General features: G+C 39.8%; 2 protein-coding genes across 2 annotated transcripts; one reads left to right on the forward strand and one right to left on the reverse strand.

Annotated features, from left to right (window-relative positions):
* Positions 1 to 6,328: 6,328 nt before the first annotated feature.
* LOC308350064 (olfactory receptor 52A5-like) lies at positions 6,329 to 7,279 on the forward strand (the record flags this gene model as incomplete). Its single annotated transcript, XM_080815064.1, has 1 exon — positions 6,329 to 7,279. One exon carries the CDS (start codon positions 6,329 to 6,331, stop codon positions 7,277 to 7,279), a length of 951 nt encoding a protein of 316 aa, XP_080671190.1.
* Positions 7,280 to 14,973: 7,694 nt separating this feature from the next.
* LOC308350102 (olfactory receptor 51V1-like) lies at positions 14,974 to 15,915 on the reverse strand (the record flags this gene model as incomplete). Its single annotated transcript, XM_080815106.1, has 1 exon — positions 14,974 to 15,915. The coding sequence occupies one exon, from the start codon at positions 15,913 to 15,915 to the stop codon at positions 14,974 to 14,976; it is 942 nt and encodes a 313-aa protein (XP_080671232.1).
* Positions 15,916 to 16,258: the final 343 nt, after the last annotated feature.

Raw genomic sequence — 16,258 nt, forward strand, 5'->3', positions numbered from 1 at the left:
AATCAAAACCACAATGAGATACCACCTTATACTAGTTAGTATGGCTAAAATTAACAAGACAGGAAACAACAAGGTCTGGCAAGGATGTGGAAAAAGAGGAACACTTTTACACCGTTGGAGGAATGCAAGCTGGTACAGACACTCTGGAAATTACTATGGAGTTTCCTCAAGATGTTAAAAATAGAACTACCCTAAGACCCAGGAATTGCACTAACAGGTATTTACCCAAAAGCTACAGATGTGTGAAAATAAGGGGCAGTTGCAACCAGTGTTCATAGCAGCAATGCCCACAATAACCAGACTGTGGAAGGAGCCAAGATGTCCTTCAACAGATGAATGAATAAGGAAGAGGTGGATCATATATACAATGGAATATTACTCAACCACCAGAAAGGATAAGTACTCACCATTTGCATCAACACGGATGGAACTAGGGGGATTAGACTAAGTGGAATAAGTCACTCAGAAAAAGGCAATTATCATAGGATTTCATGGATATGTGGAACACAAGGAATCATGGAGAGGACCACAGAGGAAGGGAAAGAAAAGTGAAAGGGAAGAAATCAGAGAGGGAAACAAACCATGAAAAATATTCTTTTTTTTTAAACAGTTTATTGAAATATGATTCACATATAATAAACTAGCACATACATAAAGTATAAAATTTGATAAATTTTGGCATCTACACACCTATGGATCCATCACAACAGTTAAGATAATGAACTGAAACACCACTCCTAAAAGTTTCCAATGCTCCTTTTTGACCAAGTCCTACTGAACATCCTTATATCCCTGGCTGGTCCCCGAAAAACCTCGATCTACTTTCTGTCACTAGGGAGTAGTTTGTATTCTCAAGAATTTTACACATTTGACTCATGCAGTGTAAATCTTTTGTGGTCTGTTCTTTCATTCACTGATATGCTTTTTTTTCAGGAATGAAAATGTGATCAGTACTTATACAGAAACAATCCTTCTATAGACATACATGTAAATGATTTTATCTAATTAGAGTTTCACCCAAATGTGAAGGTTGAAGTTCCAGAAATGAACACATAGAAATCCAATTCCCCTAGTAACTGTCTATGCAAGTATCTTGAGTACAAAAACCGTATCTTATTTATACTCAGTTCCACAATATATGGGGCAATCAATGCCTGAGACTTCTTAGAACCTCTGTAAAAATGACTTTGGATAATGAACACCTCAGACATTTTCTTGCTACTGATCAGGGGTATTCCAAAGGAACCAGTCTGAAGGCTTGAGGTAGTATGCAACATCAGTATAGAGAATATCTGCATAGAAAGGAGTTTATTCCCATATTAATTAGATAAACAAAGATGATGTCTTGAATGATCATTATGGAATCCTGAAATAAAGTGTGAGTGAAACACAAAACTGGCAGAGGACAGACTGACTCTTAAAACAGTGATTTCACATCTTTAATCTTTGCTGTTCCTCTGCCCACATCCCTTCGACCTCTGTCAGGATGCTTCAACAATAGCTATCTGGTTTAATTTTCTTCATTCAAGCTTCAAGTGAACCAATAAGATGCTTACTGAAAAGAAATGAACACACAGAGAGAACACAGGGATCTCCAATGCTGGATTTAGACATAGTCAGAGGAAGAAAAAAACCCAAGAAAACATACCACTACAGAAAATGGAGGAGATGATAGCATTCAAACAGCAAAGGTGGAGGATATTTTTTTGGGAAATAAAGTCTTGTTGAAGAAAACAAATAAATCTGAGTCATAACATTTTGGTGCTTAGTCAAATTCACGTGAACATGAAGTATATAAAGTAAGAAACGGCAAATACCATGATAGAAGGAAGAAAACACATTTGTGGATATTAGACAAGGAAAAAAGATATTTAAAAAGATAATAAACATTTAATTAATTCATTTGAATTCCATATTAGGGGATTCAATATTTCAAGAAGTTATGGCTACCATTGTGCATCCTGAGTACTTGATGACATTATCCCTCCAAGGGAAGAAAATGGCAAACATATGAATTTTTAGAGACTATAGCCAAAAATATAAAGAATGGAGATAACTGTGTGATATTTCTGAAAAAAAAAATCAAAACTAATAGAATATGATGGTAGCATTGCTATGATTTGGACCTGTGTACAAATGTTGAATGAAGGTATGACAGTAGGCATCCAGGCCTTTCTCTCAATCTAATGGAGACTTTTTGGTTTTACACTTTTAAATATATTAGCTGGGTTTCTCAGGGATACATTACGTCAGTTTAACAAGTTCTCCACTACTCCTACTTTCCTGATGGCTTTTATTTAAATGCATATTGAATATTTTCATATGTTTTCTCTGTAGTTATTGAAATGATCACAAGACTTTACTATTTTGATTACATGGTAAGTTACACTGATTGACTTTCTTTTCTGTTATTTACCAATTATTTACTTGACACATATAATTATAAAAACAAACATAGCATGCATATACTGAATTTAGAGGAAGAGAGCTGCCGTTGACCAGTTCAAATACCAGCAGATGAGGAAAGGAGAGAAAGGCTGAGGGGAGCCCAACTCAACTCCCTAGAGCATCAGTTGGTGTGTGTCTGGGAAGGGAGAGTGGCAGCGAGCTCCAGAGGTCACTTCAGAAGTCAATTAAGAGCATCTGTTGTGGAGTGCCTGAGTGGCTTAGTTGGTAAAGCCTTTGGTTCAGGTCATGATCCCAGGGTCCTGGGATGCAACCCCACATCAGACACCTTGCTCAACAGGGAGCCTGCTTCTACACTGCCTGCCATCCTCATGCTTTTACTATTCTCTCTCTGTCTCTTTCTCTCTCTGTGTCAAATAAATAAATAAAATGTTTTCAAAAAGGAAAAAGAGTGTCTGTTGCTTTATTCTCATTTACCAGTGATGGACATGAGGCTCTGGAGAGTTACAATAAATATCCAGAAGCACAAACAGCCCAAGTTTCAGTCCTGACTAGGAAGGAGCAGAGCTATTTCCTTCCAAAAGTTGGCTCTTTCCCACCACGAGCTGTTGAAATGACCTCACAGCATTGTGGAATGTATATTTTGCTGTGGCATTTTGTTTCTCTCAGGTTGCCAGTGGAATGTCCACACCAGCTAGCACATTAACTGATGCCATTAGCATTGGCATTTGACCAGGACTTGAGAATGCTGTACTTTAGTTATATCAAATCTACTTTTGCTATCCCTAGAGATGGTTTTTCAGAGCACAGTATCATCCCTCCTGTTCTCCTTGATGAACAAACCACAGCTGGTCTACTGAGAGAACTTCCATGTGAAACACAAGAGCCTGGTCCAAGAGATTTTAATCCACACCTGGATCTGTTTGGTATTTTGCATGCCCTTTTTGTCTCCTTTCCAGGTCAGAGTTGTTCCATGCTGCAGATTCGGGAACATAGCAACTTTTCAAGGTATAAAGAAGACCTGCCCGCAAAGTCATGCTGAATGCACAGTCACTGAAGAGCTGCTTCACTCCCACCTCTGAGGGCCCCTTTAACTGAGCGTTGCAGCTAATTAGAGGCAGAGTCCAGGGTCATAGGCAACCACATGGACCAGCTAATGGGTGGAGGTACATGTCTCTGTGGCATATGTGATGTCTATGATGCAAGGAATGAGGGACTTCCTCCAAAAGGCGTGCTCTCTTAAGAGCAGGAAGAGATGCCCTTAAGTTAAAGGTGGACAAACAAATAGCATAGTCTGGGAATCAGACAGATGGACAAGAGAGCTGACTATGCAATAGGCTCCCTCCCACTTCCAAACTTCCTCCCCACAACCTGCAAACATCCTCCTCCCTGGGATCATGGTACTGCATCTGGAAACCCTTTGAATCTCCACGGGATGGCCAAGAGTATATAAGTGAGATAAGTGAGAAGAGGCTCCCATTTGTTTTATTTCCAATTTCCTTCCTTAAAACGCTTAGGTAAAGTTGGCCACTTTGCTCAGGCAAGACATGGAGTCCCACGCTATGCATTCCCCATTTTGTGTTCCATTTCTCCATTATATAAGTGAGAACGAGGAATCCCAATCTGTGATAGTGTGAACACACTGTGCTGTTTGACCAAGAGAACCTACTTCAACACTGTCAGCTCCTGGATGCACTAGATACATTTCAGGTCTCCTGGGAATTGAGTGAGACGCTCCTCCTGAGAAATGGTGGCTGGTCCTCTGGCTCTAACTGTCCTTCTTTGCCACAGGGAGTAAAAAATGTCTCAAGATTTGCAAGAAGCTTATCAAGTTTGGTCATCAAGGAAAATGATGTCAGAAAACACAGATATTCCACCGCTGGGACCAGCAAAGAGCAACCTTCTCCTGCTCCAGTCACTTCCCACTGTTGCTTCTGGATACTAAGTAAGTGAGTAGCTGGTTAACTGGGCATGAAATTCTATGTGTTGAGGGATGAACACAAGTAGAGTCAGTGAATGTAGATTCCAGAAGCAAACTTACAAATCATAGAAGGAAAGAGTACAAGTAACTTTTTGATAGAGTCTGACTTTGATGTTTTAGGAGCTACAATTCAACAGCAGTCATGATAGACTGGAGGGTCTGCTTTAGAACATTGGGAGGTTAAGGAAGTTAGCAGCATGCCACCAGAGAAGGTGGGCAGAAGTGCAGCTGTTTTCCTTGAAGGAGAGCAGATCATGTGTAACTTGAATCTTGTGCTATTATAACTGAAGATGAGTAACTCAAAAAGGGGACAGTGCCTGCAGGGCATGTGTTTCTTCCCCAGGAGGAGGTCTTTCTGAGAGTGAGGGTTGCATAGCAGACAGGCAGGGCAGGCTTGCAAAGGCCTCAGCACACATACAGTGGGCTGCCAGGAGTGCTGCTGTGGGTGGATGATGTGGAAGAATAAGCTCCATGGCATCCCAAATTTAAAATTTCTGAGTAGCAAGTAGGGTTGTTGGAGTCCAGGGAGAAACGTCAGATTAATATTTGGAGGGTATGACTTGATTTACGGGCAAATGTTTCAAAATGCTTAAGGAAACAACACTTTGAAGAAGTATGGATCGGCCTCATTTAGAGTCAGACAGCTACTCACTTAGGCAATCTCTCTATGCTCACTTTAAAAAAATTACCCTTGCAGAGTCTTGTCAGCGCCTTAAGGGAACTAGGGTTAGTTGCTGGTGTACAGTTGTTGGAGAGTGTGAAGTGTACTTGGCAGCAGCCTGTGTATTGCAATGAGAATTCTGTCTTGGAGGCTTCTCTTCCTGTCTCTGCTGACTCCCCAGGCACTTCCACCTGACAGTACCTATGTGTTTGGCAACTATCCTCCATGGAATCACTTGGATAATTCTCAAAGCACCCCACTCCCTCACATTTTTCTTGTGTCAGCTTCTGTGGAAGATAAAAATTAGAACTCTCTAGTTCCTTCAGCTCTATGCAGCCCCAATGTCTATACAAGGATCATCTCTGCCAACCCTGGGCTCCCAATCTCTTTCACTTGACCTCCCCCCACATCACCTCAGCCTCTTCCTCATGTCTGTCCTGGTGAGACACCCACGGTTTCTCTTTTACACCAGGTACTCTTTAACCCTTTTGATTTTATTTAATACTGTCAAACTGGCCTTCCTGAATGATATGTGCAAAAAAGAGCATTGAGGAACTGTGGGTGCTTATCTAACAGAAGCATTCCTATTCAACACTCGTGTCCTGAATCAGAATTGCCATTCAAAATTATGTCCCTGCCATTGCATGGAGTCAGAGTGCCGCAACTATAGCATATTTGGAAATCTCTTGGTGATCAGGAAGTTCAAGGTAAGGAGCATCATTAGGACCCCATTAATGGAGTCTCAACCCTAGAAAGGGAACTTCAATCGATTCTTTGTCAAAGAAGTGTTGGTATGTTCTACAGAAATAACTAGTTTTTCTGACGTGACTGGAGAATTAAAAAGAGAGAAAAGAAACAAACAAAAAACTCATGCTCAAAGTAGAGTGAATTTTCATATTTCTCTGTCTACAGTATCATTCCAACATTTTTCTCTCCGATTCCCATGACCAGGTTGGAAGGAAGAGAAGATGGATTGGGGGAGGAAGGACACCACCACTCAGCAGCCTGGTCATGATATCCTCATCTTAAGCATGGTGTCCAAATACCCAGTTGTCTTGTGGTGGATATCACTGAACAGGGGTGGATTTTTTTACTAAATTGTATACTGTGAACCTTTCCATTCACATTTTCTAATTAATGAAAACTAAGCTGATAAAGTCGGTTCTCCTACTTTTGTCAATCAGTGATTGTATGACTGGATGAGAATAGGATATATTAGAATACATAGAATCGCAGTTTGGCAATCTATACCCCTTTGCTCTAAAAGGCCCTGAACTGCCATGCCTATTACAAATGGCACCATGTTCATGCCCTCTGTGTTGACCTTCATTGGGATCCCTGGTCTGGAGACTATACAGTGTTGGATAGGCATTCCATTCTGTGCTATGTACATCATTGCTTTGGCGGGAAATTCTCTGCTTTTGATCATCATCAAAACTGAACCCAGCCTCCATGAGCCTATGTATATCTTTCTGGCCATGCTGGGAGCTACAGACATTGCACTCAGCACCAGCATTGTCCCTAAGATGCTTGGAATTTTTTGGTTCCACTTGCCAGAGATCTATTTTGATATTTGCCTCTTTCAGATGTGGCTCATCCACACATTTCAGGGTATTGAATCAGGGGTTCTGCTGGCTATGGCTCTGGACCGCTATGTAGCAATCTGTTATCCTCTGAGACATGCCACCATATTCAACCGACAACTAGTCATGCACATTGCAGTTGGTGTGACACTGCGGCCTGCCATTCTGGTCATCCCACGCCTATTGCTCATAAAGTGTCGTCTGAAATTTTATGGAACCAAGTTAATATCCCACACTTACTGGGAACACATGGCCCTCGTGAAGCTTGCCACTGAAGATGTTTCCATCAACAAATTCTATGGTCTCCTTGGAGCCTTTATTGTTGGTGGCCTGGACTTCATTTTGATCAGCCTCTCCTACATACAAATATTTATCACTGTCTTCCACCTGCCCCAGAAAGAGGCACGTCTGAAGGCATTTAATACCTGTGTTCCCCACATATGTGTCTTCTTCCAGTTCTATCTCCTGGCTTTTTTTTCCTTTTTCACCCACAGGTCTGGATCATATATTCCATCACATATACATATCACCTTATCCAAACTTTACCTACTGGTTCCGCCTTTCTTCAACCCCCTTGTCTATGGGGTGAAGACCAAACACATCCGAGATAAGGTAGTAAAAATGTTCCGTTCTAAAGACCAGGCTTGATATTTGATGGAAATACTTCCCCTTACGGATTTCATTGCTCATCTATTGTTCTATGTAATGTGAAAATCCAGTTAATAGTTTGGAATATTGTCATACTTCATGAATTAATGAATGAATGGTTGAATTAAATAATCCCACAGGATATTGAGTTTATGTTAGAAGGCAATCATTAGAAATTGAGGAAATAGAAGAACAGATAAGACACCGAAATACTAAATGCTGGCTATAAGAAAAGCCACAACACATGACTTCCTTAGCACCTGATCCTGTTTGGGGCAGAAAAGACAAATCGAGATCCTTTTGCAGATTGTAGTGGAACGTGATATTTAACACTGATTGTTTTTTACTTAGAGCACTATATCAGCCTCCTTTGTATAATATACAAATCCAAATACATTTTTTCTCCAACTATTCTAAAATCTTCCTACTATTTACTTTTCCCTTAAAAATTCATCCCTTGAATATATCTTTGTTAAATATAGTCAGAACTATGTTTGATATAAACATCTATAAATATCTCCTTGTTCTCAAATCCTATCTCTACTAAGTAATTCATGTTAAATCAATTTGCTTCTTCTCTTAACCTAAAATATATTTGTTCCACAAATCTGGGACTAAGGCATATAATGCCATGCTAATCTTTTTATTCTTCTTCAGTGTTCATTTAATTTCTTTATTTGTATAAAAAGCAATTTGAAAAAAGCTCTGGTATTTGATCTTTTTGTTGGGGGGGATGTGAGGGTAAGTTTTAGACTTCTTATAAACAGCATTATTCTTAACTTTTGTTCAAATTTTTCCCGATTCAACCAACAATAACCCTTTCATCTAAGACACCTGGTCAGAAATTCTGGTGGCTAAGATTCTCACTATGTTGGTTTTCCAAAGTATGTTTTACTTATTCATACAAAGCAAAGTACATTTTGTTATGCATTAAGGTGATTATATACCAATGATAATATTTCATAGAGAAGCAGTATTTTGCAAGACCAAAAAAAGTGAGGACAAACAGTCAAATATTTGTCAAGAATATTTGATACAAAAAGCAGATTTCAGTTAGGTAAGGAAGAAAACCATTGCAGAAGTTGGTTACATGCATGAATTCTGAGGTCAAAATGAGCTTGGTTCAAAACATTATTTTGCCACTTATGAACTACATGTGTTGGAATACAACTGACTCTCATAAATTCAGCAACTAAACTATCAACAAGGAAGAATAATAGGAGTTTCATTGGGAACGAGAGACAGGGTGGTCACGGTGTAACAAAATGAAAGCATTTATGTAAGGCCCTTCCCATGGGGTGTGGTAACTGGTGAGGACACAAGAGGGGTTATCACGGTCATCATGGCTGTCACCATCATCATTTTCATTGTGAAAATCCGTATCACTCCTACTGTGCTTGAGCTGAAATGCTGAACCACTACTTTTCAGTTTATTCATACCACACTAAAGTTAATTTAAAAAAAAAATTAAAGCTTTATGTATGACCCAGTCAGTGGTCCTTTTCATACACCTGTACTTGTTGACTGGAGTGTTATTATACCTCTATCTCTATCCATATTCACATAGCTTGTGTGCATAGTCAAGTTTGTTAGTTTTAGGTGACTTTATATTTCTATCATTCAATTTCTTCGCTTGTATTTTCAGCTTTTAATACAAGTGTGTGTGCAAATGTTCCATTATGCAAGTGGATTACTCTATGTCTCCTGTTTGAGCTGCTGATTTCCTTGAATTTTGTATTTTTGAGCTCTAGGTAGTGAGACACTTCCTTTATTGAGTGCATGAAGATCTAAAGTTGAGGGATCTTCCTTGTTGATTGACCTTTATATCACTGTGAAACCCTTCTCCTTCTCTATTCTCGGAAAATCTCAGGTTTGTTATTTTCTACTAGCCTTTATTTTAGCTCAGCAATCCTGTCTTCTCTGTAATTCTGCATTCCTGAATTATTAGGTTTAGCTCTTGTGCTTCAGAATTCTCTAACGTCCATCTGGTTCATTCTATCTGTCTCTCTTTATTTTAAGTTTTAGTATGTTCTATCTTCCTGGTAAAATTCCCCAACTCTTTATTTTATAGAAACTAATAAATTCCTTTGTCATCCATCCTTTTATTTCCTTGAACCCATTAAGCATTGTTACTTTAAAATCCCTGACTGCTATTTACAATAAATACACGCGTGGGTGGCTCTGTTTCTTCTGTTTTCGCCTTGTTCATGAACTCATGTTCCTGGCTCTTGCTGTGCCTACTGATTTCTTATTGGGTGTTAGATTTCCTATATGAAAATTATGAAGGCCAGATGAAGTTATATTGTCCTCCAGTAATAATTCAGCCATTGCTCTGTGATCAACTCCATATAGGACTTTTACCTTGATCTGATCAAAATATGACTGAGTTGAAGCTTATTCTACAACTTTATTGGCCAGGGGCACTTTTGCATCTAAGGCTTAACCTGCCCAGGCTTTCAACTCTGAGAAAGGGTACAATCCACAGTATGGGCTATACTCTTTGTTTGTCAAGGGGGGGGGGGGAAGACTGCCCCAAACTCCTTCTTTATTTTTCAAATGCTCTCTGCATACTCTTTGACTTCCCATTCCATGCAGTTTCAGAGGTTAGCAAATGTTTCCTCTGGAAACTAACACACGTTGTCAGTGTCAGGTCTCTGTTCCTCCTTTCTCGCCTGGAATGAGATCTTTTTGTTGCCTACTTTTGTCTTTTATGCTCTGCCAGAGTTCCCAAAATCTCTGTTTTCTGACTCTCAAAATGAGCTTTCTGCTGGGAAAAATCTTGCTTTTGGGTCAGAAATAGCAGATGGCTCTTGGTGCCTGGAATGGCCAACAACCCCTGTACTGACAGATGAAGGATGACTCCAGACTTTGCTGTGAAAGAGAGGAGAAGGCAAGGGGTGTGGGGGCCAAGGCTCAGAGACACAAGCCTTGGCTTTTCTTTGCTCTCGAACTTTTGTAGGTCCTTCAGGATACTCACAAATGCTTATCACTGTTTCTCAGGCAGTGATGTTTGACAAGGGGTCTTACTGGAACTAGGAGGATCTGTTTTGGGGAAAGATATGCTAATCTGCTTGTTCTAGGAGTCCTGCTAGACATAGCCTAAGGGACAGTGCATACCTAACTTAGATCACAGGGCCTCTGTTTGGGCTAAGCAAGCTTCCAGGAAGGCAGCTTCCCTGGGCATTCCAATGGCACAGTGGTCATTGCAGACCTCAGCATTCCAAAGGCCTATACTCTTCTGGAAAACCTTCCCTGCCCCCCATAACAGCCTCTGTGTAACATTTTTGCAAGCGAGGTATTAATGGCTGAGTTCATGCTCTATGTTAACCCCAACTTCTTGGCAAATGGGGCTTCAGAAAGTCAGCTTTCTCCAACATCAGAAATACTCCTCTCTGGAATCTTACAGCTTCAGAACATCTCTGATGGCATTTTAATCTCTTCTTTACTTGTTCATCGGGTAAGCTTTTGCCTCTAGTTTCTCCTTCTTGCTCCTTTTGGGCTGAATTATAATTTGGAGTTTATACACAAAACATTTTGAATTTTCCTCATTTTTCCCTTTTTAATACAGTTTTGGGTATGCTTAGAAAACTGTGCCAATCACAAAATGTATATATGGTCTGTAATATATATGAAATAGTTTGTGATGTCTATGTATATGAAAATTCCATGGGTCAGTTAAAATAATTCCACATCCTGACAAAAATCCTTCTGAAAAAATATATATTTTAAAATTAAAGAATGCTATTAATTGTATAAAACTCAATATAAAATACTTCTCCCTAATGAGTATGATATTTGGGCTTTTTTTTTTTTAAGATTTTAGTTATTTATTTAACAGAGAGAGAAATCACAAGTAGGTAGAGCAGCAGGCAGAGAGAGAGGGGGAAGCAGGCTCCCCAATGAGCAAAGAGCCTGATGCCAGGCTGAATCCCAGGACCCTGAGATCATGACCTGAGCTGAAAGCAGAGGCTTAACCCAATGACCCACCCAGGTGCTCCGATATTCAGGCTTTTCTATACTTCAATACATGTAGAATTATTTTAAGTACTATTAGATCATCTCATAAATGTTGTTCTGCACAGTTTTTAGCTACTATTGTAATAATATAGGCAAGTTTGTAACGTACCGCTTTTGGGATTTTTCACTTCCAATATGCCCGTGACAATGAATATTATAGAAGTACCATAATTCAGTTAACTTTTTCTCTCAATAAAGAGTTTTGGAAACACATTCATGATGTAATGAGCGTTTATGCCCAATTTCGTCTTTTCATAGCTCTAAGTAATTTTGTTCTATGCATTAGTAAAAATAGAATTGCAGTACAAATATAAATACCACCTATTTTTTTAAAAGATTTTATTTGACAGTGAGAGAGATCACAAGTAGGCAGAGGCAGGCAGAGAAAGGGGCAAACAGGCTTCCCGCTGAGCAGGGAGCCCAATGCAGGGCTCCACCCTGGGACCCTGAGATCATGACCTGGGCCTAAGGCAGACACTTAACCATCTGAGCCATCCAGGCTCCCCATATACAGATCATTTTGTTATTTGCTGCAGTTATATTCTCCTGAATTGCCGAAAACACTGCACTAATCAATGCGAAACACACCATTACGTTGCTTTTGCTTTTGAGCCTGTGATCACATTTTCCATAACCAGTTTTACATAATCTGTGTATGCTTCTGTCTAAAGGCACATTTCAATACGTATTTCCTACAAATAATGAATTTCATGCGCTATTTCATTGTAGTAAGACACTAGCTGAGAAGCATTTCCCGTTTTCCTGGCTCTGGGTCGTGTGTTTGTAGATTCCTTCAAATTTCACCCTACAACGGTGCCATCCATTACACTTTATTTAATCTGTCATTACCTCCTGGATTCACAAATTTAGTCACTTTCTTCTCTTTGCCATAGTTTCATCACATATTCTCGATGCTACCTTAGCACTTGAGGCAGAGCCTCATACACAGATGGGTAAACCTCCTCGTGCCTTTTCTGAATGTACAGCATTTTTGATGCATTAATATTGAACTCACGGACAACAAAGCTATGATCTAAAGGCAGCTTATCCGACACGCTTATTTCCTCTGTGAGATGGACCACAGCCTATGTATATGAGCCTGGACAGCACTTCCACAACATGCTTGGGGCCATCTTCAACAGTTCCCGTCACCACCACCACCACCAAATGGAAAGAACAGAGTGTTAAATAGACCACGGAAAGGGATACTCATTTACGCCTATTAGATATAAACCAGAAGGCAGAGCTTTGCCTTGTCCAACCGCAGCTGGGAACGTGTGTGCTAGGCAACTCAAAGTTTTTGCTGCTCTGCAAAAACTTAGATCTCCACTGATGGTGACAGCACCGAGGCATTGCTTTTGAGGTTTCAAATACATTTTAACAAGTAGGTGAATTTACAAACACAGAATCTGTAAATAATAGGGATTGACTACATGTGTGTGTGTATATGTATATATACACAAATATGTATACACACAAATATGCATATGTAGATATATATCCATATACACATATACAATGCTTTAATAGCTACTTTCTCAATATGCTATCAATTTAGTAACAATTTATTTAAAATAAAGTACAAATCTGTAAACTCATACTCTCACACTCTCTCTCACTTACTCAAATAAACAGATAAAAGCTAAAAAGAGTCACACTAATTTTCTAATAAAATATTAAAAGACAAATTAAAGTTAACAAGCCAAACAATAATTTTCAAACTTGAATTTTTCCCTGTTTATTCGGATATTGATGGTGGAACTTCATTACCTGAAGGTACATGTGCAACAATTTTCTTCCTCCCATCTCTGCGGCTTAACTGTAATTTGTCTCTGCTGGTGACTCTGCTGCCCAGTCATGGCTAGTACACAGCTGTCATTAGGAGACGATATTTAAAGAAATGAAAAACATCTTGAGATTGCTACTATGTGTTTTATTTTTTATTTTTTATTTTAGGAGGTCAATATTTTTAAAAAGCAAGTACCCAAAAAATTACATCTGCTTTTTATGATTGAATTGAATTTCCTAATTTTATCTATGAAGAGGATGAGACTTAGAAGTGAAATATACATTGAAAGGAGTCTCAAAACCACAATTCTATCCCCAACCTAGCTACCGACGTTTTACTTCTATCTCTCGGCCTTAGCAACCTCCCTTAAAAATAAAGAGGTTACTCAAACTGTCTTTAAAATTTCACATATGCTGACACCAAGATTGAAGTCAACTGACAGCTCTCATGAGCACTGTAAGCTATACAGATTCAGGGCACACGGTAGCATATGTAGAGATGTGATAGTCGATTCTGTCAGTGTTCACCAAGTCTTTTGCACTCAACTCTAATCTAACCTACCCATCCAGTATTCTATAGGGAGTCAGAATGGGCTTTCCTGGCACGTTGGCTTAATTACAGGTAGAAGAGGTGAGGTGTGAGTGACTTTGTTGGGGCCCAGGGAAAGCGGCCCCAAAGTATGACATAATGTCATAAAGATTATTTTGAATTGAAGTAATTTAAGAAACAGCCAGTACAAGAATACTGACTCTTCTTTGTCTCCAGAAAGCAGGAGATCCATCTCCCTTGAGAAAGGTACCCTGTCTGCACCAAGAGGTAAAGAGACATCCTATCATCTGAGGTAGGGAATGTAGGGCCAAAGGAGCCTATATAAATAAACCTTGTGAAAAAAATAGAAAGATAAAAATAAATACAGCTTGTAACTACTACTAACATATTACCTCAGCCCAGATTCTAGTCCAAATTACAGTTCCTTACTGGTTCAAGCTCCTGAGCATAAGGTTTCTTTGTCCTGTCCATTCCTCGCAGATAAATTATCCTTTGTCTAAAATGAACAAACACTTCATGCTGGGGAGCCTGGGTGGCTCAGTCGGTTAAGAGTTCCACTGTTGTTTATCAGCTCAGGTCATGATCTCTCCATCATGGGATCGAACCCTGCCTGGGGTTCTGTGCTCAGCACGGAGTCTGCTTCAGATTCTCTCTCCTTCTCCTCCTGCTCTCTTTCTCTCTCTCAAATAAATAAAATCTTAACACAAAACAAAACAAAACAAAGAAAAAAACCCCCACTTCATGCATTGGTCATTTCTTAGGGTCTGAAGTTTACTACTGGGCCTCTAATGTGCATGGGGTTAAATATTGGTTTTTTTCCCTGTTAATCTGTCTCATGCCAATTTAATTTTTAGACCAGTTTAGGAGAACCTTGAAGGATAGAGTAAAATTTTCCTCTCAACAACCTTAACAGAGTCGACTTGCAATAACTGATAATAATATGTAAAGGCTATTCATTTCATACATAGTAAATGTACAAATATACCAGTTCCACGAGAAAATAAAATCACACTCTGAATTAGAAGTCAAAAAGCACGAATGGTACTGTAAACTTGGGAATTACCCAGGCAAGTGCTCATTGACACACTCTGGAACATAACTCACTGTAGCTAACTAACATCATACTGAATTTTAAAATTAGGGAATGAGATCAAGAACATATCCTCTGCATATTTCTCTAGCTTTGGAAAACTAAATTAGAAAATGATTGTTTTCTAAAGTCTGCTTTTAATCTGTTAAATATTACATAAAAATGTATTACTTCTGCCACATGTTGTAATTTGTCATTCCTATCGCAAACACTCCCTTCCCTTCCTTAGAACACATTAACCTCCAGTGCTCAGTTTGGTTTAGTGAACCATCTCTGGATCCTAATACGTATTTGTTGGGTTTTGACACTGTAGATGATGGGGTTCATCAAGGGTGGGAAAAGGATATAGATGTTGCCCATGAGGACATGGACCACAGGAGAGAGGTGCTTTCCAAAACGGTGCACCATAGTCAGACCAATGATTGGGATATAGAAAACTAGAACTGCACAGATGTGGGAGACACAGGTCTGCAAGGACTTGAATCGCTCCTCCCGGGATGCAATAGTCAATACTGAGTGCAGGATCAAGACGTAGGAGACCAGAATGAGCACTGCATCCAAAAACAGTGTGCAGATCACCAGAGCCAGGGCATAGAAGCTGTTGAAGCGGATGTCAGAGCAGGCGAGCCGAAGCAGGTCCTGGTGCAGGCAGAAAGAGTGGGAGAGGACATGGGGGCGGCAGTAATCAAAGAACTTTAGGCGGACAATGGGAGCAGTGATGAACAGGAAACTCCTCCCTAAAATGGCCACACCAATGCTGATGATTCTTGTATTGGTGAGAATGGATGTATATCTCAGAGGATTGCAGATTGCAGTGAAGCGATCAAAGGCCATGGCCAGTAGGACTCCAGACTCCATGCATGATAGACCATGAACAAAGAAGGCTTGAGCAATGCACGCGTCCAGACCAATCTCCTGGTTGAGCCCCCACAGGATGTCCAGCACTGTGTGTACTGTGGACAGCCCCATGCACAGGTCAGTGAGGGCCAGCATGGCCAGGAAGTAGAACATGGGCTGATGCAGGCTCGGCTCTGTCCTAATCACGTGCAGCACCAGGCAGTTCCCTGAGAGTACCATAGCATAGATACAGGAGAAAGGGATGGAGAGCCAAGGGTATTCCCGTTCCAGGCCAGGGAAACCCGCAAGGAGAAAGGTGGAGTTACTGACTTTGGAATGAGGTTGAACAGACATGAATCTATAAAAACAGAAACCTCTCAGAAAAAAAAAAAAAAAAATATATATATATATATATACACACATATATATTTATATATTTTTAACAGCCTATTAAGAATCCTAAGTGTTTTCTACCCCTTAAGATAAACTTTGAGGTAACAGCCATAGAAAGAATGACTGGATTTGGCACAACAACTCATATATAAGACCAATGCTTGTATTTTTACCAAAACTGCATTTGCTCTGAAACAAACTACATTATGCCTACATGTGAAATCTCCTTGTCATTAGGTCATTGGCCCCATCAGAGGAAGCCATGTCCATATGCACAATCTCACTGTCACTTTCTACTTCAATG

Source organism: Martes martes (assembly GCF_963455335.1).
Source record: "Martes martes genome assembly, chromosome: 10".
Lineage (NCBI taxonomy): Eukaryota > Metazoa > Chordata > Mammalia > Carnivora > Mustelidae > Martes > Martes martes.